Below are 26,097 nucleotides of genomic sequence, written 5' to 3'. Positions count from 1 at the left end.
GAGGAAAAAAACAACTCCCCAAGATGTGTGAAAGTTTAACCATAGAAATGTTCAAAGTACTTCTGTCCTGGTACCTTTTCATCTTTTCTCTTTAAGGAGTGACATGATGAGCAGAACACAATATTTAGAAATGACTAATGTTTCAGTTGACCTCAGAAAATATAATCTCAACTATTATTTTGATTTGGTCTTCTTTAGAAACGTGTTTTGTGCATTTGCACATTTTGCATTTAGATGAAGCTATAATGAGGCACACTTTTGACCATATCTCCATTACTTCAATCTCCCATCTAAACATTCAGATGTATCATGAGTGGAAAAGCAGACCTTTCTTTATTTAAATTTAAGATATTTGTCTTTATTTCTGGCTATAGTGAGGTGGCTGTGAGATTCTCACGGTCATCTCGTCTTATGAACAACAATTCCTCTTTTATTCTAGGGCATGGATGTGACGTTCATTATATTTATAGACACATTTATAAACCAAAAAAAAAAAAGATTTTTCCATCTGTGGCATGAAACCAGCTCTGCGTAGCAAGATGTTTGTCCTGAAAACCTGACAAAGGTGACAGGATCTGGCAATGAACAGCTATTATCATGATCTTAGGCTGAGGACAAACCACTCAAACTCGGAGAGCTGTGGATAAATATCTATCAAAAGCTGGGGGTATTCAGACTGAAGAAGAGAAAAAACAAGCCTATAAAACTGAATGTATTGAACCAAAAGCAAAACACGGCTTAGAAACATGAAAGAAAACTCTACTAAAGAGGCACTAATCCTCACACACAGTGTCCCAACATTTCTTTATTTGTGGTTGAATGAAAGCATTATTAGGTTCCCCAGTCATCAAGGAAATCTATAAGAACTTTATGCAGAACAGCTTAATTGATTTGTCTGTTTTTGTCGTTATCCAGCGCTTCTATGTGGCCACGTCAAGGCAGCTGCGCCGCCTGGACTCGGTGTCCCGCTCTCCTATATACTCTCACTTTGGGGAGACAGTTTCCGGACTGTCAGTGATAAGAGCGTACAGGCATCAAGACCGTTTTCTTAAACACAATGAGGTGACCATTGATGAAAACCTCAAAAGTGTCTACCCGTGGATCGTCTCTAACAGGTACAACTGTTAACCCTGTAAAGCCCATTATGTCAAAGAATTTGCAAAAAAAATCAAATGTATTTGTAGTTAAGATATTTTTTTCAAACCCTTTGATGAAACCCACAAAAAAATTGCAATGTCTTTTTTTTCAAATGAGATATGGATCAATTATATCATTAGGTGATTTTGCTCACAACAATGTTAGTTTAAAACATAAATATTCAGGAAAAAAAGTACACAATTTAGCCACTGTCTTAAATTTGATCCACATATTTTAACATTCTGTAACTGTATTATAAATAATTATCAGCAAATGTTGAAATCTGTTTTTTTAAAACACATGAAGTAATACGATGGAGTATTAAGGCCATCAAAAAAGAAGAAAAATAAGCAAATCTATGAGAATGAAGTCAACTATAAAAAATAATTATGATAATAAAGTTGTAAATATGCTTCAAAAACCATGTTTATATGAAAATGTCGCCTTATCTTTAAAATGTTTCAACAAAGACAGTCAAACATTACCCGTTTAGTTTATGTTCCAGACAATTCTGAGACACCGCATGGACATCACTGCTCTAGAAATTGTCTGAATCTGATTTACTTTCTTAGAAAATAAGTTTTTTGTTTTTTTTGTCAGGAAATTACAACTTTCTTAAAAAAAAAACAACATACATTTTTCCTTGTAAAATATGACCATTTAAATAATAGATGTATGATTTTACTCTTGCAAAATGTTGCCTTTTTTCTCACAACTTTATTATTTTTATGCATATCTTTTTTTCCAGATCTGTTAATGGTACCTCTTTCTTATTTTTTGTTCATGTCTGTTATTGTTTGCTCTACAGATGGCTCGCCATTCGCTTAGAGTTCCTGGGAAATCTGGTGGTGTTTTTTTCCGCTCTCTTTGCTGTTATTTCTAAGGACTCTTTAGACAGTGGCCTGGTTGGTTTGGCCATATCCTATGCCCTTAACGTGAGTTTCAGTCATGACATTTACAGCAGATGTTGATCATATCTGCTCAGCAGGGGTTACTCTGGTGATGAAAGTACTCATGCCTTCTGGGGTCTTGCAGGTAACACAGACCCTCAACTGGCTGGTTAGGATGAGCTCAGAGCTGGAGACCAATATTGTAGCTGTGGAAAGAGTGAGCGAATACACTGAAATCGAAAATGAGGTGAGCCATCTTGTCTTTTTTCAAGTTTTTATATGTTATTCTTGGCTTTATATTGGTAAACTTTATGCTTTGCCACATTAGGCAGGCACATATTAAGGAGATACAATGAAGAATTGTAGTTTCTCATATGCTTTGATACATTGTTTTGCAGGCTAAATGGATAACTGATTGTCGACCCCCAGAAAGGTGGCCAGATGAAGGAAAGCTGCAGTTTATTGACTATAAAGTCCGTTACAGACCTGGATTAGACCTGGTCCTGCATGGAATCACTTGTAATATTGCCAGCTCTGAGAAGGTATGTGTACAAATGTTATTTAGTCAGTATTTATGCCTTCTCTGTCTAAAATAAGAAGTACTCATAGTCATAATAGCATTTATGTTGTTGTAGCAATTACAGTTTTTAGTGAATAGAGGTGAGAAATTAAAGCCTGATGTATTTTGGAGTAATTAAAAGGTGCCTGAACATGACTCCTTACGACAATTTACGTGACTTCTAATAATTCCAGGTGATTACAGTGATAAAAGTTCTTCAAATGCCATATTGAGTGGAGTAAATGTCAAGGATTAAAGGCTTCACATTTCACGAATTCCACATTTTCCCCCGGTTTCATCATTAAACTAAAAACAAGTGTTTTTTGTTAAAGACCAAATCAAACTCCACAAAAAATTAAACTTGACCTCCAGACAAACATTGTTCTTTCATTTCAATTGTCAAAAATTAAACTATTCCATCACCAAGAGATATTTTTATTAATAGTGAAGACTTAGGATAAAGAAAAACATCATTTTCAGAATAGTCTAATTGACCACATCAAACAACAGTGGGAACACTCTTCTGAACAATTCCAAAAAAATTAACCAATAGCGTCTGAATAATACATATGTGGACACGCCCCATTCCTTTACCCTGTTAAGTGAATTTAATCATTTTAAGGCTGGGATGCAGCAAAAGAGAAAGAGATTGGAAGGAGGAGGAGATCAGAAATGAGGAGGTGACAACCGAAGAATTGAACTATTTAGACTTTTTATTTCTTTATCATCTGGGCAAAAACAAGCAGAAAGAGGTGAACTTTCCCTTTGAAATGATGACTTGTATTAACTTATGATGTTTACCGGTAGATGAGCGGCAGAGTGAGGTCGGGGTACGCGCTGTAGCTGTTGCCATGACCACACTTTGCACCACGCTTCACAGTCCGCTTATGAGAAACACAATTTAAACCTCAAAATATAACAAGATTAAAGTACTAATATTTTAATTAAATATTTATTTATTTCGTGAGTGACCGTGGCAAAATAGATAAGATAATGTCCTTCAAGGTGTCAATTAACAGAAATTAACGGAGTTCATGAAAGCCCCGGGTTTGGAGTGATCAGGCCTCTGTCATCCATTAATTTATGACAATGGACAACACTTTGGGAATAAATATAAATTAAATATGAGATAAATGCGATTAAAAAAAGAAATAATGAGCTAAATCGCCTGTAATTAATTAACACAATATTACCGGTATGTCACCACTAAGCATAATCCTGTTCATCCGTGTTAAGGAAACATTTGCTTAGGAACAAACAACCATGCATGAACAGTAAAAAACAAATGGAGCAGCTTATATTGCTGTGTTGTGATGATGGTGTACAACAACGGACCAAAAGAAAACAAGCAGCTATGCAGAGCATCTGAACCTCTGACCCTTCTGTCTTTCCCTTTCATCTTTGGAATGTCATAACTATCTCTTCTTTGCTCTGCTGTCTATTAATTTTATTTGCCATGCAATCGAGTTGAGTCACCCATTAACTTCTGCTTTGAGTTTTTCCCCTGATAAATGTTGAAGCTTCTACAAGTCTGGGTTTATAATGTTTGGTTTCACACGCTGCAGCGCAAAAAAACAAAAATAAGAATGATCTTTTCCAAGTATCTTCAGTAAAATTAGATATAATTATTGCTTTTGTAGAATACTCTGCTCTCCAGGGGATGGTTATTTCTGTCAAAGATAACTGTTAATGCTGTTACTAAAGACCCAAAAGCTTTCACCAGCTCAATGTGTGCTGCTGTCACAACAGAAACGCAGCTAATCGTTGAATTAATGGATTCTGTAATAAATATAAAACACATGGTATTTTTTATTCATAACAGATTAGGAAAGCTTTTAAAAAGTTTATTTTGAACTATCAAGTTTTAATTTGTCAATCAACTATTTTCAATCCTTTGTACTCTTTTTCTTACAGATTGGTATAGTGGGGCGCACAGGAGCTGGTAAATCAAGTCTGACCAACTGCTTGTTCCGAATTATTGAAGCGGCCGAAGGAAGAATCCTCATTGATGATGTGGACATCTCCACGATCGGATTGCATGACCTCAGAGGCAGGCTCACAATCATCCCACAGGTATGAGGCCGATCGACACATTTATGAGTGCAAGTCCGTTCCATTCTTGAGCTCTGATGTGTTTAATTTCATGAATCCAGGATCCAGTTTTGTTCTCTGGAACGCTGAGAATGAACTTGGATCCGTTTGACAAATTCAGCGATGAGGAGCTTTGGAAAGCGCTGGAGCTCTCCCACCTGAAGGACTATGTAGCAGGACTGCAGGAAGGATTACAGCATGAAGTTGCTGAAGGAGGAGAGAACCTGAGGTGAGAAAGGAGACTCATGAATGGCATAACAAGGGTTTTATCCTAACAGTACAGTAAGTATCATCGTCCAAGAACGATTTGCTTTCGAATGACAGAAAAAACAGTCGTCAGACATGTAAATGATAGTCCGTCGTTTTGTTATGTCATTGTATACCTGTTAAAAAGTAAAGATATGTTTCTGTTGATTTTATTCCATCTTGTATTAAAATGAAAACCAGGAACTTTTCACATGTTCTCTTCAACTAGGAGCACTGATAGATGTTGCTTTAAATTGTGAGCTTATCCGTGTCTTCCCAGCGTCGGGCAGAGGCAGCTGCTGTGTCTGGCTCGAGCGCTGCTCAGAAAGTCTCGCATTCTAATCCTGGATGAGGCCACTGCAGCTGTTGACCTTGAAACCGACAACCTGATACAGAACACCATCCGCAAAGAGTTTGCACACTGCACTGTCCTCACCATCGCTCATCGCCTGCACAGCATCATGGACAGCTCCAGGTGAGTCGATCAATAAACGCCTCCCAGGGATTTTATTGGATGTCAAAAGATTTGACTTAATCCTTTAAACCCCAAACATCTGTGCACTTCTTTGTCTGCTCTTAACTTAAATATAAATCTGAAGAATGTTCTGCAAAATTTATATTATCAAATAGGTTTTTTAAAGTTATCATGTTGCTGAATACATTGATTAACACCAGCTGATAATTAACAATTGCTCAGTAAAATCTTAATCTGGGAAGTCTGAAATGCTGCCCAGTGGCTTAGTTTGTTTGTCAGTTGCAGCACAGCTTTGCCAGAGCTTATTCTGGAACAGAAGGGGAGAGGAGCTAATTGCCACGTGGGGTGTAGATAGCGACAAAATTGAAAGAGCAGCATGAGACAGAATTATTGTCCACGTTAATGTCAGAAGAAATTATTTTCAGTTTATTCACTTCATATGATAAGGGTTATAGGATTAAGGTTGCTCAGTATGTGATTCCCCCTGTGATGAACAGATCTGATCACATTTTTAATTTTCAGACCTGGAGTCCCAAACAATGGGGTGTCATGACGAAGTGTCAGGTTTCGTGTTCAGGTGCTGATGCAACTTTGAGGTTCAGACTAGCCTCTGTGCATAGAATTCAACATGAAAAGATGTACTTCAAAGACCTCCTTGGCCTTAGCTTGGTGTGAAACAGCATGACCAATCAGGAGACAGAAGACTCTGCAAGACAGTGTTAGATTATTTTTTCCATTAATATTACATTAATATTAAATGTAACACAGTGCAATATTGTTTGTCTCAAGTTGGATAATAAAAAAACATAGATATTAGACTAGAATGGCCTCTAATGTTATTGTTTTCAACTGTAACTTTACAGTTTTTCCTTTCAATGAATAAACTCAATGAAAAATAACATTAACAGGGACTTAAATTCCCACTCCTACCTATTTCATCTATCGTAAAAGCATTCTCTGTGGTCTTTTAATTATGATTATGCCGTTTTTAGTAAAAAACAAAAACTGTAGTTATCTAGGACGTAGTTTCTGCAGAGTGGCAGTAGTTCATTAGAAATTCACCTACGCTTTGTGGGCAAGGCCGTGGAGCAACCCCTCTCCCATTTCCCATCACCCGTCTGTTTACATGCTCTTCCGCTAGCTTACAGCCCTTCACAACTGCAACCTAACATTACTGGTGCAACCAAAATAGTAAACAAAATTGGAGCTGTCCAGCTGTACAGTTTTGAACCAGATGCCAGCTCAGATTAAAAATAAACAAAGGCGTTTATGGATCCATCTGTCTGCAAGTAGATGTATTGGAATGGAGCGGAGAATACGCTGAGCGGGTCTGTAACACTTGTGCTATCCTAGGCACTTTAACATTGGGAGTTGGTTCATCTAGACCCACTAGACAGTGCGCTGAACCTTTTTTCTTCAATGATTTGTGATCTTCACTGGTGTCCATGGATTACATGAAATCTTTCCACCTTTATCCACCTTTGTCATGGTAGGGAAAACACGTCAATGTAAGGGTGGGGTCATCTAAGATAGCACATTTATTAAGGAGACTTAAGAGAACCAGACAAAGGCTTTTGGAGTGGTCCAAATTTGAAAATTGATTTGAATTCACGCTAAAGCATAAGCTGAAACAAGCTGGATCTGCTGGGAAAAACTAGCCACTCAATTTTGAAGAGTAAAAAAAATTCTCAAACATCTTAACAGTAGTTGCTTATAAATGTGGCTCAACCAGTTTTTTATTTCAGGTGAAAATAACTTCTTCAAAAAGGATTTGAACATTTTCTTTTCTTTTTTACATAAAAGAATACATTTAAAACAACATTTTCAATTAACTTGGGTAACGTAATTATTCTTATTTATTTGGTGATTTGAAATAATCAAGTATAACAAATACACAGAGATTATAGATCAAAAGAGTTCAGAAATACTATTACACAGATATGTCATGCACAGAAAGCTGCACCAGTAGACCTACTTTTTTCTTGTCTCATGCAACTCAAAGAACAGGAAGCATTTATAACAGCTTTTTAAGTAGATTGGTATAATTTTATTAAATGGATTTGCTTTTTCTAATAAACTAGAGCTCATAGCAGTCTTCCTTTAATTTCCTCCAGTTCTCTCTTCGTTTCAAAGTTTTCCTGATAAACATGTAGGCCATTAAAGAATGTGCAAATCAATTTAAAAAAAAGTTAGCTGTAGTAATTATTTTTCAAGTCAACGTGAAGTCTGTTCAGCCGATGGTTATTTCTAACCTGTGTTCTCTCTCAACAGAGTGATGGTGCTTGATGCTGGGAAAATTGTTGAATTTGACTCACCAAGCAACCTTCTTGAAAATCGGGGCTATTTCTTCTCCATGGCAAAGGATGCTGGGATAACACAAGAAGAATTTTCATCTCTGTAATTTTGTTCTCTTGTATTTTCACTCTTAAAATATAATTTGATTGCTTAAATATGTTTTTGTTTCCTTTTCAGAATATTAACATTGTGATAAGAAATGTATGTATATAAGAAACATTTAGAAATGCAACTGTACATGTAAATAATGTTTTGTGAGAATAAAGTATTCTTTTTGAAATAAGATGCAATCCCACTGGTTTAAACCACGTGCACTCACAATAAACACAATTAATTTGGTATTTAATATATACAGTATATGCCCAACTTTAGTTTTCTTCATCAGAATGAATAACAGGTTTGCTTGTTTTTAAAGAAAAGTGGCACATTTGCAATTTACTCATAGGTCAACCACAAAACAACAGTTCAATTTCTGACATTTAAAACAATCGATGGGTAAATCCTGATGGAGGAACCTGAACTTAAAGTCGGCGCTCGATTGTTGAAGTAAACCTTTCTGACCAGCAATCTTAATAATGGGTTCAGTTATCTGGATATGCCAAACTTTTTAAAGCCTTTGTCATATCTTTCTTTTTATCCCTGATCTTATAAAGCTGCACTTATTAACTCCAGCCAATATAAAGCAGCAAGAAATAAATAAATACACGGCAGCCTCGGGTCTCCTTTTTATTGGAAAAGTATATGTGTGTGGTACTAGATAATTCTTAAATACTTAAAACCTTTAGGGGTGTAATGACTCATAAGCTTCCTACAATTCAACTGGATGGATCTGTCTGAGGCAAGTTGTTCATCCAATCAACTTAAACTATTATAAAATTGTTGTAAAATAAAATAAATTAATCAGCTGTATATCGATGATGGAAAATACCATTTGGATTGAGGCACTGTAGTACTGTAACGTTAAAACGATCAGGTGCCATCATAGCGGACAACACTCACATGATGGCAACAAAAAATGATCAAGCCATCAATACAGTCTAATAATGTGTGGAAACACACAAGACGTGTCACCATATGGTGTGGTAGAATGTTCTAATAATGTTCCCTTTAATTAATTTGGTAGGCTGGTGGATTTGCCATTTATTCTTGTTTACTTGTTTGTACACATAGGTAATTTACATTTGATTATCTTCCAAGGAAAAAAGGGAATCTGGAAAAAGGAATCTGCATTTTTGGCTAAAGATATCCTGGATTGATTTTTAGGTTAGTAAATATGATAGATAAAAATGAACTAAAATTGTCTATGAATATTATAAGCAACCACTTATTATGACATAGTTAAAATGAATCATTACACCCCTAAAATACTGCTATAGAATGAAACATATTAAGATCTAATGTTTAGGAATAAATCATAAACATTTTTTCTTTTTTTATGGGGCACAATTAAAGGTAGGAAAAGCGTTGTTTTTTATTTTTTTATTTTAATGCAACAATTCTGTTTGGATTTCTCTTTTCTGGATTTATCTTCTTGCTGTGAATAGATTATTTTTAGAACTGTCCAACCTCACTAACATCAATCAGAACCTGTTAGAGGGGACACTTCTGTTAATTCAGACCCAATTTCTTCATTTTTTTTTAATGCTCATCTCTTGAAATTTTAGTGCAGCATTTACTCCATGCTCACGCTGTCAACATCACATGAAATTATTGTTAATTTCATGCATTTAGACGAGCTTTTCTCCATGCTTTCTTTTGCTCAGGCGGCTGGCTGTATGTGTTGAGAGAGGGTGGTGCAAGAAGCTGGAATCAGAGGGGAGAAAGAGAGAACAGAGGCAAGGAGAGACACGACTGAAGCTGCTGTTTTGCCTGAGAGGAGAGCTGCTTCTGGTCGCGCATTTTTTTTCCCCCTGAAAGGTGAGTCTACCTGTTGCTCATTCAAAATATATTTCAATTTTTTACCTTTGCTTTAACTGTTCTGATACTAAAAAAGAAACTAAAAATAAATAAATAAAATCAGATGTTCTCACAGTCACACATTTAATTCTGTTTTTTTAAACCTTTTATAATTGTTTAATCTGAACAAATCGTAAAAAAAATTTTTTGGGGGAAACATAATGTGTAAAAACTCATTCTGAAAGATCAAAACGTGTGACTGTTTCCTGCAATCATCTATCCTTCAGGCACGTGCTTTTTCTTTTTTTTTTCCATATCAATAGTGCCAGAATTATAATGTATATCTTAGATAAAACATAAATTGCCAGAAAAACTTTTTACTTGGGTGTATGCATGTAGTTTACTCATCTTTTCTTCAGGGTTTATGCAATAAGATGGCACCACCAAGAATTAATGATGTAGAAGAGGATTAACTGATTTTGAAGGGGCTGCTGGTCTGTTCTGCCTCTCATATGTCAGCTCTTCCCCAGAGGCCAGCTGCTTATGAGAATGTTGTGTGTTGTTGAGAAAATTTACACAATCCACCTGCTTCATTCTTTTCACTCAGGCTCATCATTTTGATCAATATAAATACACTTAATTATGTGAACAGCTCGTCAGCGCAAATACAAAATAATTCAAACATTTTTTTCTGCCAATCATTTGCTTTTGAAATGAACACTGAAATGTGCCTTATATCTTTTCAATTGTGTCTAATTTTCCTTTATATGCCCATTCATCATCAAAATCAATCCAGCTTTTATCTGGTGGCCTCACCATGAACAGCTCAGAGCAGATTCCGTTCCTCTTCAGTTGCAACGTGAGTCCAAGTGTGACGCCAAAGCTGGACATCGGCGTCACCAAAAGTGAGCCGCTGACCATCGCCATTCCCATGACAATCTTCTACAGCATCATCTTCTTTTTTGGAGTATGAGTATTGATTCTGAAACACACTGGTGGATGACAAGTAAAGCAGCATTTGTCATGCAATGTTTCCCCACAAATGTTCTGCAGGTTTTATTTAACGGTGTGAGCATTCTGACCCTACTCATGGATCCTCATATGAGAGTCAGCACCATCCGTTTATACCTGCTCAGCCTGGTTATATCAGGTAGGTAAAAGTAGCCTTCTTCAACAAGCCTATCATCAGTTTTCCCTCAGAATTCCAAACCAAATTTGTTACACAACTACTTCTCTCAATACTTTTCCTTAAATTGTAGATGTTCTGCAGTTGTTGACCATCCCAGTAACGTTATACCGGTATTATTGGGAGAGCTATCCATGGCGTCTTGGCCAAGCTGTGTGCAAAGTCTACTTTATGGTCCGCCAAATGTACTGCGCCACCACCAGCTGGGTCATTGTGATCTTCACGACTGAACGCTATGCAGCAATTTGCCACACCATGTGGTCTGTCTCCAGCTTAAAGGTTAAGCACTTGTCTGACTAATCGCTATTATTTTTTCCACATATCACTTGTCTCTGCAACTACATGTTAGTGACACTATTTAATGACACATGCTGTTGGGCCTTTCACTCAGAGTTATAGAAGATTGCTTTTCATGGATTTGCATAACTATCCTGCAAGATAAACTGTAAAATGTCCACTTATAAAGGTGTAATAATATGTAAACACATAAATAAATGTTCACACTGTTTATGATGGGCGACTGGAAAAGATTAGATATTACTAAGATTTGAAAGCAGAGGGTAAAGAATTGAATTTTCCAGCTCGAGATGTGTTCGAGAATAAAATGTAAAGCAACTGAGAAGTAATTTTCAAAGAAAAATGTAGGAAAGAATTGTCAGTCTGCAAACACTTTCCATGAATCCCCTCTCTTCTCCTCTGCTTTTCACATCTGAAGAAGTCCCGAGTGCCCTGCCTTCTAATTGTTTGGGTTGTTTCCCTGGCGTCAGCCGTACCCTTCGCTCTCGTCTATGATCAGGCATGGGCTTGCATTCTGGACTACACTGCAACAAGGCCAGAAGATGCTTTTAAAGTCTCCACTATGTGCGAAATGACTGAGCCTGACCCTGCTCACATGTACAAAGGAATCATTCTTCTGAGAGCAGCCTTCTTCTTTTTGGTCAGATAAGTGCCATTTGACAACATTTCCTTACCTGCATCACTCATGGGCACTCAGAATGCATCTCTCACCACAGGTGCCACTGATCTCCATCTTCACGCTTTACATGCTAATCCTGCTTTACCTCAGAAGAAACAGTCAGCAGAGGAGGAACATGGGAATCATGAGGCAGGATGTGGACGGAAGGCGAGATGTTCAATGCCACCAGAATGGAAAGCTGCTTTTAAATGAGAAAAGAGCACTGATACTCATGGGTGAGTGTACAAAATTGTAAAATAGTAGAAAAAAACCCTGCTGTCTTTTGAATTATAGGTATAGGTGTATGTTATGCACTATGTAAAAAGGTCACCAGTGCACCACAGAGCACAATCCCCACCGATACCCCCACTGTAGTCCTTTTGGAGTCATCAGCCAACCTGATTGACTAAACCCTGAATCCACAGAGAAAATCAGCCAGAGAGCTGTGAAAATCACCCAGCTGAGCTTCTAACTTTGTACCATCTTGCTGTGAGGCAAATGCACTAATAACCACTGTGCTGAGCAGCCACAGTGATTACATGTAGCCCTTTGATAAATCTCAGTCACCATCAAATTCGAGGCGGTTCTTGATCCAGAGTTCCGTTTCTATTTTAAGCCCTGAACGGATGCAGACCTTCATGTTTCTGTGCAAAATTGCTGGATTGCACCAAAAGTACACACACAGGTAGATGATTAGCAATGAAAACAAAGACACTTCTCTGTAAAGCAAAGAAAAGAAAACCAAGTTATTGAGTTTTTCAGTGGTCTCTGAATTCACAGCCCAAACAGAAAAGAAAATGAAAAAATGGGGAGCCTGGAGAGACGTAGAAAGGTGTGGCTGTTTTACAAATGACAGCAGCTCTCACTGTAAGACCAAAAACCTTTTTTCTCCAATACAGTGGATGAACACAAATTTGTTGCCTTTGAAAAGTTTCAGGAAAAGCAGCAACCTTCACACATTAAATATTTATCCATTCATTCCAGCAGAAAAAAAAACTAAACAGGACAAATAAAACAATTGACCATCTCTTCTTTTGATGTGATGGTTTTGTTTCTATAAAGTTATGTTTTCCCTTTTATAGTTGATGTAGAAAAAGAATTCTGCTGGCGCCACCGACATTTGTCATTAGCATGTCTGGCCCTGAGTATCCAACTGTGAAAGAGCACAGGATCTTGTGATTGGTTGTCTCTGACGGAGAGAGATTCTCTTCCTCTTGTTTTACCATTACGTTTGTGTGGATGGAGCTTTCAGAATTCTCCGTCAGATGAAAGGTTATTGTCAAGGAAATGGCACGAGCTTTTTAAGAATTCTATAATAGAAGGTGAGAAAAATATGATATTTCTTCATTAATATCCTCCAAAATGTTCTGAATGATTGTATTTAATCATTTTTTATTATTAAAAGTGTTTTAATATTTTAAGTTTTTGGATATTCATTGTCAGTGTTCCGTATGCTCCAAACTAGTTAAGATCATGGGGCTGGGGCTTGCCGGCTTATTGCAGCGCTGCACACCTTTACTGGGCTCCAGCATTGCTGCCTCACGGCTATGGAGTGGACCTTGTTGCCATCTGGGTTGGTGCTATGGAGATGTTCCCGGCTATTGTTATTAATAAGTTTCCAATATAATGTTTCCTCACAGCAGAGCTATTTTCTAATTACAATCTTGTTTTCATGTTGGTAATCATTGTTTGTGTCTGAATTCCTTCACATAGAAGTCTCTGCGAGAAACCAGTGTACCTTGATACTCACAAGATTGGCAAATATAGACCCCAATGCATTGCAATTGAGCATTTTTTCATTTAAAAATAAAAACAATATATAATATCAATATATACATTCAAACATAAACACACACACATGCACACAAACACCCTCTCAAACACCCATACACGCACACACATTTTACAAGGAAGGTGGGACCTGGGTCCATCTGTCCCCTACCCCTTCCCTGGTGGGGGGTGCGGGCCCCTTGGCGATGGCGGCCGTGTCCCTTGGGTGCCGGCTCCCTGGGCCCGGCGGTGCTCTCTCCGCACGGTGGGGGGGTTCATATTACACCTGAGCAGGGGGTGTTCGTGTCCCTGGGGGGTGGGTCCTGGTCCTTGCCCCTGGGCGCTGGGCCCCGCCAAACTTCCAACATGGCCGAGCCTGGTCGGGCCATATTTATAACACCCCTTGTGGGCCGCCCTTTTTTCCCCGGGGTTCCCCCCTCCGGGCGGGGGCGGCGGGCCCCTGCCTTGCTCCTACCTGGACCAACCGTGGGCCGGGTGGGTGGCTGCCTGGAGTGCGGAGCGGGTCTCCCTTGGGGGGTCCTGGCTCGTACCTGGGGTCGGGGCGGGGGGATGCCCGGAACTCCTGGGTGGTGGTGGGGTGCTCGTCTGGGGCTGTGGGCGTCCCTCTCCGGTGGGGCCTTGCGTTGGGCTCTTCCGGCGCGGCGGGGGGGCTGCTTTCCTGGCTGGGCTGGGGCGGCGCTCTCTTTCCTCTTTCCCTCCGCGCCTCCCTGCTCTCTGGCTCTGGGGGCCTCGCGGCGGTCCTGCTGGCCCTGGCCTGGGTGGCGGTCTTGGTCGCCCGGGGGGCGGTTGTTCCCTGCCTGTTCCCGTATGGCGTTGGGGGAATTCCGGCTGCCGCTGCTGCTGCGGCGGGGGTCTGGGTGTGGGGGTGGCTGGGCGCTCCTCCTCCTTCTTTTCACATTCCACCATCCATTTTAGAAGAACATAAACACTCACTTGAGCACAGGTGTTAGCTCACCTTTGCACTAATAGTTTGCATGATTGAATGAAAGAAAGATTTCACACTAGTTGGTTTAAAGGCATAAGTATGCGTGTGAACACTATCTGTTTTGTGTACATGTTGACATGTGGACATTCTTGCAGCTAGCAGGTGTGTTGATAATATTTGAGTGTGTGTGAACAGGCCCCGCCCTTTTTGTACTACATTTGAACCGTACCATAATGATTAACAACCAGTAAACTTGTTGCTTGATTCTGCTTCATGGTCTTACCCCCCTTCCCCTCCTATTATCACCCCCTACCCCCCCTCTCTCTAACGTCCCTCTCTCTTCTTCCCCTCTTTCCTTTTCCGTCCGGTCCAACACCAAAGATTTTCAAACATGATTGAAATTAATAAAGTTTGGCCTCAATTACAAAAGGGGTTTATTCAGACATACCTTTGGTTTGTCTGAAGATTAATAACCCCTCTTGTTAAAATAAAATATGTCCAACACAAGAGGCCCTCAGCTCTCATCTGTTTGCCTAGCTGTTGGACAGGACAAGTTAAAAAAAATAAATAAATAAATAAATAAAAACATGTAAAATATTTATTTTACATTTACATCATCTGAACTCTGGATTTACAAAGTTATCTTAAAATGTTTACATTTATTAGGTTTTTACTTTGAGAAATTGGTGTCTCTATTCTCCCATGTCTGGTTCATATTTTTGGCACAAATGGAACCTCATATGGTTTAAGCCTTTGATGCCGGGGTCAAAGCAGTAGGAGGAAAGCCAAAGATTTCATTGGAGTTTATGCTAATGGGAATTTTTTGGGTGAACCTTCACAATATTTATTTTTTTACTCTTTTTGTGTTTTCTTTTAGGTGCTGTTGTGGTTGCTTTCTTTGTGCTCAACTTTCCTGACATTGCGTCTTCACTGATGCAGGTCTATGTGGTCGTGTGGTCTGACACGGTGCTCTCTGTCTACACCGTCCTCAAATCCTATTTGTCCCTTCCACTGTGGTACATCAACGGGGCTTTGGACCCCGTACTCTTCTGCATATCCTCCCATGCGTTTCGGAGAGCGTGCTGGAGAACTCTGAGCAGACTTAGACCTCACTGCTTCAAGGAGTACCAAGGCTAGTGTCAGTTAAGAACATAAAATTCCAGTTATGATGCCAACACAAAATCCAGAGAGGCTGACTTATTGTTATACAGAATAAGCAACGGGGAAAAAACAGGATTCCATAAAAAGGAAAAATATATTTTAAAAACATTTACAATTAAGTGCTTCGAATTTATTCTTTCGTTCATTTGACCAAAACACATTTTCAAATTATGATATTAATGTAGGAGTAAGTCTGTCTAAAACTAACTAATTTTCTTTTTCTATCAGTGTTGCGTATAAGTTTTTAGTGCCAGTAAACATGTTGAATTCCCCTGTAACGTATATTTATTTCAATTCTTTAAGGTGATTTTCTTTTGTAGCTGCTGGCCAACAAATGAATGTGAAAATGTCTTTACTTTAACGTTTAAAGCGCTAGATGGAGACCATTGTTGCAGGTTTTAGCTTAAAAGATAAAGATCACCTTGTTCTCACAAATGATCTTGTTGTTGTCGTCATTTTTGCCAGAACTGTAACTATTGTGCATATGAAGTCTGCAGTATTGCAAAAGAGGAATCTAATAAGTCTTATAAAAAAAGAACATAAAAGGTATACTATGTCTCTTGCAACAGCCTACTGGAATGACTATATCCTGCCTCTCTTGTTGACACAGGTTTTTGCAGCTAACAGCATTACTGTAAACAGTCACAACTGTGTTCATTCATGTGCTACACAGAAGACATTTCTAATCTGATATAGAAAGCATAAAAATATGTGCTTTTTTGACAGATTCCTTTAAAAGATTAAACAGCTATGACACCTCCAACTAACTGCATGAAGTACATCATCACTTATTTAGCAAAAACTGACTAAAAAATTAGAAAAAGGAAGACAGAGGGAATATAATTAATTACAAAGTATATCATAAGAAATGCACACCTCTAAGTATCTTTGAGCACACCTGGATGATTGGCATCAGAGGCAGACTGGTCTGTTTTTACATAAAGAAAGTTGGGTCATTGGATGTCTGCAGGGTCATGCTACATGTGTTTTAGCTGAAAGTGGTGGCAACTTCCTTTCTGTGTGCTCCTGTGAGCTGGGGACGCAGCCTGCTAAAGGAACTCACTGGATGCAGTGGTGGATCAGAGACTGGCGTGCGAGCTGCCTGCCATAATGAGCAAAATGCAGCACTCCAACTACAAAGTGCTGTGTTAACAGAGGAGCTGTCGTGCCAAAGGTTCTTGTCACTGAGATCCAGGATGAAGACGCTAAAGACAGCGATGGCACCGTCGACAAATAGATTGTACAACTCATACGTGGTCATGTTTACGCTCTCTGTATTTGTATACATTGAGGTTTTTTTATACATGCATGATTTTTTCTTTTTTTAACTTGCTTATGTGCGCTATGCATGTATGTCCTTGTTAGTTTTTGTCAGAGCACGCTTTCAGATTCCTTTCCTTTCTGGAATGAATAAAGTTTTTTCTATTTTTCATCTGTTTCCATGCAAGTTACTGTTGTGCAATAGCTGTTAAAAAAACTAATTGTATTTAAAAAGCAAACACCCACTCCTGACATGTAATTAAACCAAAAATTGGGAATTAGAACCTGCTGTACTAATGCAATAAAGGGGGTAGCATCCAAATTGATCAACTTTAACACACAATACAGATCTGTCTTACAATCATCTAAAATTAAAATATTGAAAACTAAATGTCAATCTGCAGTTCATGTTTGTACTTGAAAAAGCTTTTTGTGAAGCAGTAAAAGTCTTCACTCCCAGAGCTTCATATATTATATGTATTTTTTTTTTATCACGTAAGAGATTTGTTTTTTGGCTACAGAAAATTTCATTAAAAGTTTAGTAAGATTTGCATCAGAAAAAAAAACTAAATAATTAAAAAGAGGACAGAGAAAAGACAAGTTTATTTCCATTCTGCAGGACTCAAAGGTTACTCATTAAACATCTTAACAGTGCCACCATGTGGTTCTTTTCTTAACCTCTGATCAGTTTTAAAAGAAGGAAAAGAACATTAAAAATGTTGATAAATCAGAAGCTATGCCATTGGGAGGCCTGAGTAAGGCTGACGTTCCCAATGATTTCCCATTCAAATGGACTGTTGGTGGTTTGCTGTATCTCGGCGTGAAAATGTCCCCAGATCTGAACGATATGTTAAAACTGAACTTCTCCCCCATCTGCACACAGATAAAGAAGGATCTACAGCGATGGCATAAACTTCCGCTGTCGATGTTGGGTCGAATTAGTTTAATCAAAATGAATGTTCTGCCACGTCTCTTGTATCCTCTGCAGATGCTCCCTCTATACATATCAAAGAAAACTAACAGAGATCTGGAAAAGGCCTTTACCAACTTTATATGGCTCGGGAAGAAGCCAAGACAGAAACTTAAGATTTTGCAGTTGCATCCCGATATGGGTGGTCTCTCGGTACCAAATATAATTTTCTATAACTGGGCCTGCCATGCCCATCATTACTGGCTGTGGCTACATACATATCTAAAGAGGGAGAACTGCATTGACTCATGGGCATGCTCTCCTCATTCTCCCTGGGGATTGATCACCTGTGACGTGGCCAAAATCCCACTATCTGTTAGAAAAAATCCTATTATTTATAATGGTATTAGAGTTTGGCGTGATGTGTTAAAGCACCTGGGAAAGACAAAAGTTAAGTCTTTGCTTTCCCCAATAACTCAAAATCCTGATTTTCCTGCTGGTGTTGGCTCATCTGTATTCTCCTCCTGGCGTAATTTAGGAATTAATGTAATTGGCGATTTAATTAAAGACGACACTGTTATGTCTTTTCAACAATTACAAACCACATTTCATGTTCCTCAAAAACATTTTTTTGCATATCTCCAACTGAGACATTTTATTTCTTCTCATGTTGTTTCCACATCCGCTGTTAATGATGTAGAAAAGTTCTTGGGGGATCGCAAAGACAGGAGGCACCTGATTGGATCATTTTATTCTCTCCTTAACTCTTTAGGCATATGCCTCCTTCCAGATATTTCCCGTAAATGGGAAATAGACTTAGACTCTCAATATATAGAAGATGATTGGCAAACAGCACTCCGCTTGATTAAATCTACGTTCACGTGCAACAGACTAAGAGAGACTCAGTATAGAATAATCCACAGACTCCACATAACTCCTGTTATTTTACACAAAATTAATCGTTCTCTGTCTCCTTTGTGCTTGAAATGTAATTTGGAGAGAGGAACATATTTTCACTGTTTTTGGGAATGTAGGAAAATTTCTAGATTCTGGAATCATATTTCATCTGTGATCAGTGAGATCTTCAAATTAAAAATCAAGAAGGATCCAGGTGTCTTCCTGCTGGGCCTTCCCTCGAGGAAACTACAGATTCCTACTGCACATTATAAGCTTCTGGAGAAACTGCTTTTAATCGCTCGGAAATGTATCTTGATACAATGGATAAAGGAGTCCCCTCCCACTGTCACTCTCTGGTACAGAGAGGTGTTCAGTACACTTCCTCATGAGAGGTTACATGCAGTTATGGAAGGAAGGGAGGAGATGTTTCTTACAACATGGTCTCCATTTTTAAACCATCTGCCTGCCGACTTAAAGGGTCTACTTTTACAGGGACAAAACATTAAGCAATCTTCTTTAATGCCTTGTTCATAAACAAACTGGTCAGTGGACTGTAACACCTGTGGAAAAAAAAAAGTTCACATCCTTGTATGTATTATAACTGCCTGTATACCTTTTTATTTATTTTTTGTCTTTATTTAGTTTTTATCCTTTTTATAATTATTTTTGTTTTAATTATTTTACTTGAATGGCTGTCTTAAGTTGAAGGGTGGGGGGGGCTGACATATTTTTGATACTTGATGCTTAAACTGTTCAAATGTTTTTGTGTTCAAATTGTTCAAATTTTGAAAACAATAAAAAAAAAAAAAAAAAAAAAAAAAAAAAAGATTCAAAAAAAAAAAAAAAAAAAAATGTTGATTTAGATTTTTCACAGTGCTTTTTTAAAATTTGTCTCATTTCTTGCACTACTGTCAAATATTTACTTCAACGTCATGAGCAATAACTTTGATTGTACTTCCTTCTCATTTAAGCTTCACCATTCCAGGATTTCCCTTCAATCCTTCTGAGTTTAAATAAATTACAGAAATAAAAAAAACAAAGAAAAAGTGAAATATACTTTCAAGCAAACACACTTTTTTTTAGTTTTAGAGTTTATTTTGAAGAGGTTTCAGTTCAGGCTTTAATTTTTTCCCAATCTCTCAAAGCCTCCTCCATCCCTCTCCAGGTCCAACAACAGACAGGTAGAAACCTTGAATAAAAGAAAATTCAAAAAGAGCCTTTCAATCCAAGTCAGTTTTCTTCTTTTGTGAAATAAATACCCATTTCTTTGAAAGAGCAGAGTCTTCCAGATACTTCCAAGAAACACTATACGATTGCTTCTTGGAGATGTGGCTTGGTTCAAGTCAGTGAGGCAAACATCTTGGACCAACTAGCAGATCCCATTGAGGATGTTTCAGCTTTGATGTGTAGTGAAAGCTGGATTTATTCTCAGGTTTCCTCCTTTTTTCTTTTGTGACTGAGATGGAGAAAAAAACAGCAATTTGACAAAAAGCTGTCCTTGTGCTGTCAGTGCTTTCCGAAACCTTTTAACAGGAAGCTTCAGTTTTTTTTCTTCCTCCTTTTCGTCCACCTTTTTATTTTTGGTACATCTGTTTTTTTGCAGAAAACAAATTTCAGACTGACTGATACAGTAAAGCAAAGGAAACAAAGGAAAGGTGTGTGGCAGCACAACTTCATTTTAAATTGAATCGAACAGAAATGAAAGAAGAGCTTGAGTTTCACACTGAAAAACTTCATTTGGAAATCATTTGAGGATGCAATAATCAACACTGAAAATTCAAGCTTTTCTTAGTTTTAATACCTTTTCTCTTTTAAAAATAGCGGTAGGTATGTGGCAGCTTGATGGAAGACAGAGTAAATTCCAACAAAGGACTTCTCTGGTTGTCTGTAATATTTTGAGATCACTCATCCCGTGAAGGTGAACTTTCTGATAAACAGCCAAATGTAATAAAGGAAAACTTGCTTTCAAAAACCTAATTAGTTTGATTGCTGTTCAGTAAAAATTCCTGTTTGTCTGTTTTTAATTCATTGTCTTTCTTTATAATCATCATTATTTTGTGTGCTTGTTTTGCATCTTCATATTTTCATCATAGATGGTATTGCAATCCTGTTCAGCTTTAACACACTATTTAGTTAAATTAAAATAACCTTCATCAGTTAAACACTACAGTGTTTTTTTTTTTTGTTTTTTTTACAATTGTTGCATCTAATGAAGTAATTACACTTCAATCAACTGAGTGTGCTCAGTTAATTTCTATTTCAATTGTTTGTTTAGCTGTTTGATCATGCAGCTTTTATAACAGTTGTTCAGCATTTTGTGTTGGTGTTGTTTAACTATGCCTATGGAACACCGCTTTTATTTTAAGTTAGTTTAATAAATGTAGCATTTATAAATGTAATTCTTTTATCATGTAAACTATGTTTAAGGTGTTTTTGGCACCTGTTATCTTTAAATTAGGGGAGGCTGTTGGGCAGAGGCAGAGCAGTCTACTTCTGAACCCCTGTTCAGTTCCTGCTCTGCCCACCCCTGTGAGGAGGTGAAGGAGAATTACTTATGAGTTTGGGAAGATATATGACAAAAAAAAAGAATTAAAAAAACAAAAATTTAATAGGAATGACACATAGTTCTGACTGCAACAATGTGTACTGAGTCTAAAGAAGAGGTATTTCATGACAAATGGTTATACTGAGCTAAAAAGTATTTGTAAAATGTACTTCTTATTCTGTCAGTTAACTGCATCTAGACATTAAAGAAAACACAATTAGAAACAACAGACCACAACAAGAATCAAGTTTCTTATGCACGAGAGAAGAAGCCAGTGTGACAGAAGACAACCACCACGCTTCTCTTCTCCAAGGACTTCCTCTCCCCGTGCTCCTTTTATTAGGAATTCAAGTAGGAGGATACTCTCTCTGCTCTGTACCTGGCCGTGTACCTCGTCTCTGCTCCTGATCTTGTCTCCGGCTCGACTCGCGCCCCTGACTGTCCCCACAACTCCGGCTGGATGAAGCTCGTCTGCTGGACTTTAAATATGTAGTTGAAGAGTTAGATAAGTTCATTCCTTTCTAAGAGTTCTGGTAAATCGCCTGTCCGTCCTGGGGGAGGATCCCACCGTCATGTGGACACCTCTGAGGTTTCTTCGTTTTTTCCAGAATCCGTTTTTTTTAGGAGTTTTTCCTTACCGCGAAGGGGGGTCTAAGGGCAAGGATGTCCAGTTTAGTGTAGTCAGTTTGTTAGTTCATTTTAGTATTTTCCTATTGAATTCTATGTATTCATGATCCTTCTGAGGTCATGTTTCACTTTTTCAATTACCGATACGAAGCCCATCGAGATGACTGTTGTTGTGAATTTGGGCTATACAAATAAAATTGAATTGAATTGAATTGAATTGAATTGAATTGATACAATTTCCAGACAAAGAGAAACGTTCATTAGGGGGTATCGTATAATGACCCCTTTTGGTGGATTCTAACTTCAAACAGTATTCCTTATCAACTCAGGACAGTGTGTTGTAAAAACCCCCTCATCCTTCCTGGGGATGAGAAGCAGATAAAAACACACACAAAGCTGTCTAAAAAGGTAAAAAGGTCAATCTGAGTTAACATTTAACCAAATACATTTAAACAATGATAATAAAAACCATTTCCTTCACATATTCTAACTTTTCTATAATGTTGTTCTTAATATACATTTTAGTCTTTTTAATTTGGTCATATACTGTCCTCTGTCTTTCTTGTTGCTGTTGTTGCCATTTATCAACTTGCTTTAGCTTTCTGCATGGCTTCTCTGTTGCTGTAGGAATGTGTATGAGAATGAATGAGTTTGTGAATGTAAAGCACTTTGGCCTCTAAATGGTATAGGAAATGGTAAATGGCGTACATTTTTGGTGCTTTAATACCTTCTTAGAAGGCCCAAAGCACTTTACAGTCACAGTCCCATTCACACCCTCACTCTGCTGCAGAACACTGGCACCAACCTACAACCACCAGGAGCAACGTGGGGTTCAGTGCCCAAGGACACTGGACACATGGGCAGACAGGGTCGGGACCGAACCTGCAATCTTTCGATCAGAGGTTGAACGCTCTACATCTTAACACAAGCATTACATGATCAATATATCTAGCGCCATTATCATTCAGTTATTTGTCATACTGTGTGGTTCAGTCACTGCTCCTGGTTCTGATTAAGGTAATCACTGAACAAAACCTGGGACATCCTTTCTTTACAGCCTGCACTCGTACTGTCTGTGTCAGAGCATTTCAGTATTTTCACCATATTTGTCAAGCCTGTCACTCGCTGACCCTTGTTACCTGTCTGTCTTCCTTTTTAAACACTGACCAGTTTCAGCCCTTAACTTCGGTTTTGGATAACGGATTGGGTTGTTGCTCCTTTGGACAGGTGTTTGTTATGACCCCCACTATGTTTATTAGACCTGGATTTGGATGTCAACACGCCCATCCTGCTAAATGTGCCCTAAAGTTTCACCTTTGCATGTCTCCAGTCTCCCGCTATGATGTCAACTTTGTGATCAATGGAAATAACCTATCTCCTCCTGGTCCAGCAGTTAAAGCCATTCCAGTTTCAACAGTTGGACTCCTTACTTTTTGTTGTTGTTGGTATTATTAAATTGAGGGTATCTTTGTCAGGTCTAGCACCAGAACCTAACATTATTTCAGTTTACATTTTTGTTATTATTTATTTTTTCATTTTCACTGTTTTGTTGATTTTCAATTTAGCTGGTAGGATATTTCTGTTCATGTTTTCCCTTAATCTTATGTTTTAATGTTAGGGGGATATGTTCTTTCCATCAATATTCAGAAAGAATCACTTTTTTCATGTGGAACACCCCAGGTTTTGGACTTCTGTTGTGTAGTCTCTGTATTATTTCTCTGTCATATATCGAACACTAATAACATTTTATACTTCCAACATTTTATACTGTCTTCCGCTTCAAAAGAAAATTATGAAAGAAAGTAGCAGCACATCTAAAAGACCTGCGGCCTGAATTTAGACCAGAAGCAGGAAAATTGATCACATTCATCCTGTTCTGAAGTGCTTACAGTGGTTACCAGTTAAATGTGCGTGCCAGTTTATAAATGATTTATTAGTGTGGGATAAAGACACCAAACCTGATATATTTGTGGCTCAAAAGCCCAGCAGGGCTCTAAGATCTGCAGGAAAAAGAAATTTGACTTGGCTCTGTATATGATAAGTGCTTCACTAATCAAGCTTATTTGACTTGCTTTATCAGTGAAAGTTGGGTTTTATTAAATGTGTTACCTTTCAGCCTTTTTTAATATGACTTTTCAGACACTTTTAGCTTTCTTATACTTTATTCAACTCATTTTGTATTTTTTTTTATTTATGTTTTAGCATAATTGGAATCTGGGTTAAGTGTTTAAGCTATTTTGCTGCCAAACTCGATATTAACAGAAAAAATGTTCTTCATATTATTAAATATTACATACATAAGTTACTAAATGTTATGAATAATAATTAACTATGCTATACTATAATGGATATTTGGTAACAAAAGAAATTAAAATTCCAAGTTTGTATTTATAAAAAGGATTTCCTCAGTTAGATGTTCATTGGTGATCACATGTGGATTTAAGGGCAAACAGAAAGGAAGTCGAATCGACTTCCGGTCAAATGAACAAACTGGCAAAGGGCGGTATCTCACTGGGCTCAAAGTAGCTGTGAAAATAGCTTGACATGCAACAAAAAATAGTATAATAAGAAATGTCATTGAAAAGAGCATCTTGGGAAAATCACACACTTATCAAAAATGCAGTCTTTAAGGAATAGCTGTAGAATGTAAAACAGCATGCTCTGAGGATGACAATGAGGTGCTACATGCAAATCTTTTCATCACAGCAAGCAAGAAGGAATCCAATGCAATCTGATGAAAATGATAGGGGAGCTGTTGTTAAACAGAATGAGCCATTGACTTCTCAAAAGCCCTGATCACCAACACTTCAACAGCAGAACAGTGCAGCAGCTGCAGAAAGCCAGGAAGAAATATTGCAGTGAGGATGGTGTTGAGAAAAAAAACAGAACCGTGGTTTTCCACTTGCACAATCTTAACAGCCTCCGTGATTATACCTGAGGTTCTCAACCATCTATTATCAAAAAGAGCTGAGAGAAAGTTTGCAGTGTTGTTAGAAATGAAAGCACATTTCACACGAATCACCTCTTTCAGCTAAGGTATAGGTATAAGATAGGAACCAAAAATAAAACCAGCTTATGCAGTGAGGAGCATCATTTTTTATATTTACAACAGAAAAAAAGATTTCAGATCTGCATCAATCTGATTTGAATCTGAAGCTAATCAAAGGCTTACGGTGACATGTGTTTCATTTTGGTAAAATCTGCAAACAAAGAACCCAGAAATGAGAATAATTTAGAAAAAAAACAAAAACATCAATATAAATGCACAACGTGATATAACATTATAGAACTAAACCACACAGATGTGATTTGGTCAAGATGTTACATAGCAGCACCTGCAGATCTGTGAACATGACTTTCACTGAAATTAAAGAGAAAAACAACACAATCCATGAGAACTTTTACCATAAGTGTTATGATGTAAAACACTGTGTATAGTGTTGACACTAAATTCCATTGCTCATTGTTAATTACACTAAACCAGAGTAGTGCTCTTCCAGCAGTACAGACAGCTGAAGAAGCATTCACAGATCTGTAAGCCTGTTCGTAATGTATTGCAGAAAGTACAGGAAAATCCCAGTTTGTGAGCACAGTTTGACATCGAATTTGATTACATAAATTGCTGCATGTCTTTGACTGATTGGCCCCTTAAAAAGAACAGAAGAATGACTGCATGCTGATAACATCCAAATCAGACTATTTTATGTTTGTTTGCTGTTTTTTGAAACTGCATTGCTATCGGCTGTTTAAGGAATCACCAATGCTCTCTCTCAGCAACATCTCAACCTTAAAAAGTAAAGCTACATTGTGAATTACTGCATTGTATTTTTATGTCTTCATTTATTTATTTCCCTTTACACCATTATGTGCCTACATATTTTTTTGACTAAATAGATCAAGAATCAATTTGGACAATGACTGAACATGATATTTAAACGAACACAAAAGCTTTTGGACAGTAATGATGCATTCATAGTTGCAATGTCGAACAAATAGTATTTAAATATAGACAATGATGCGGCTGGTGTTGCATTTAAAAAGTACTGCCCTGAGTTCATCTTTAGTAGATTTCTTTGGTAGAAGTCTAATAAATGAAACAACTAAAAAAAGGGAATCTAAAACATTATTATTAATTACATTAATACACCTAGTGAACAGCTCTTCAGCTGATGAAATGATCATGTTTGTTTGCACGGCAAATAAAATCATGATGTAACTTCTATAGTTATCTGATTGTTTCAGTAATATAGT

General features: G+C 37.8%; 2 protein-coding genes across 3 annotated transcripts in view; both read left to right on the top strand.

Moving 5' to 3' along the window:
• LOC101165337 (ATP-binding cassette sub-family C member 2) overlaps positions 1–7,976 on the top strand; it is a 46,167-nt gene extending 38,191 nt beyond the window's left edge. Inside the window, exons 26-33 of the mRNA XM_020709601.3 lie at positions 916–1,115; positions 1,946–2,072; positions 2,173–2,274; positions 2,426–2,569; positions 4,501–4,659; positions 4,740–4,906; positions 5,204–5,398; positions 7,670–7,976. Of these exons, the coding sequence (XP_020565260.1) occupies positions 916–1,115; positions 1,946–2,072; positions 2,173–2,274; positions 2,426–2,569; positions 4,501–4,659; positions 4,740–4,906; positions 5,204–5,398; positions 7,670–7,799 (1,224 nt within the window). The 3' untranslated portion in view covers positions 7,800–7,976. The remainder of the gene's footprint in view (positions 1–915; positions 1,116–1,945; positions 2,073–2,172; positions 2,275–2,425; positions 2,570–4,500; positions 4,660–4,739; positions 4,907–5,203; positions 5,399–7,669) is intronic.
• Positions 7,977–9,472: 1,496 nt separating this feature from the next.
• On the top strand, positions 9,473–15,734 carry LOC105355796 (neuromedin U receptor homolog nmur-2-like). Of its 2 annotated transcripts, none has more exons than XM_011484471.4 (7): positions 9,473–9,610; positions 10,386–10,556; positions 10,643–10,739; positions 10,849–11,054; positions 11,491–11,712; positions 11,789–11,966; positions 15,324–15,734. In XM_011484471.4, the coding sequence occupies exons 2-7, from the start codon at positions 10,407–10,409 to the stop codon at positions 15,581–15,583; spliced, it is 1,113 nt and encodes a 370-aa protein (XP_011482773.1). In that variant the 5' UTR covers positions 9,473–9,610; positions 10,386–10,406; the 3' UTR covers positions 15,584–15,734. The 2 variants fall into 2 exon arrangements, with proteins under 2 accessions (XP_011482773.1, XP_078788026.1); XM_078931900.1 differs by having other exon boundaries at positions 9,593–9,610; positions 10,386–10,494.
• Positions 15,735–26,097: the final 10,363 nt, after the last annotated feature.

The sequence above is a fragment of the Oryzias latipes genome, chromosome 15 (assembly GCF_053564925.1).
Source record: "Oryzias latipes strain Hd-rR chromosome 15, Olatipes_Hd-rR_3.1".
Taxonomy (NCBI): Eukaryota; Metazoa; Chordata; class Actinopteri; order Beloniformes; family Adrianichthyidae; genus Oryzias; species Oryzias latipes.
Note: the sequence above shows the minus strand (reverse complement) of the source record. Positions and strands in the feature narration are given on the sequence as shown.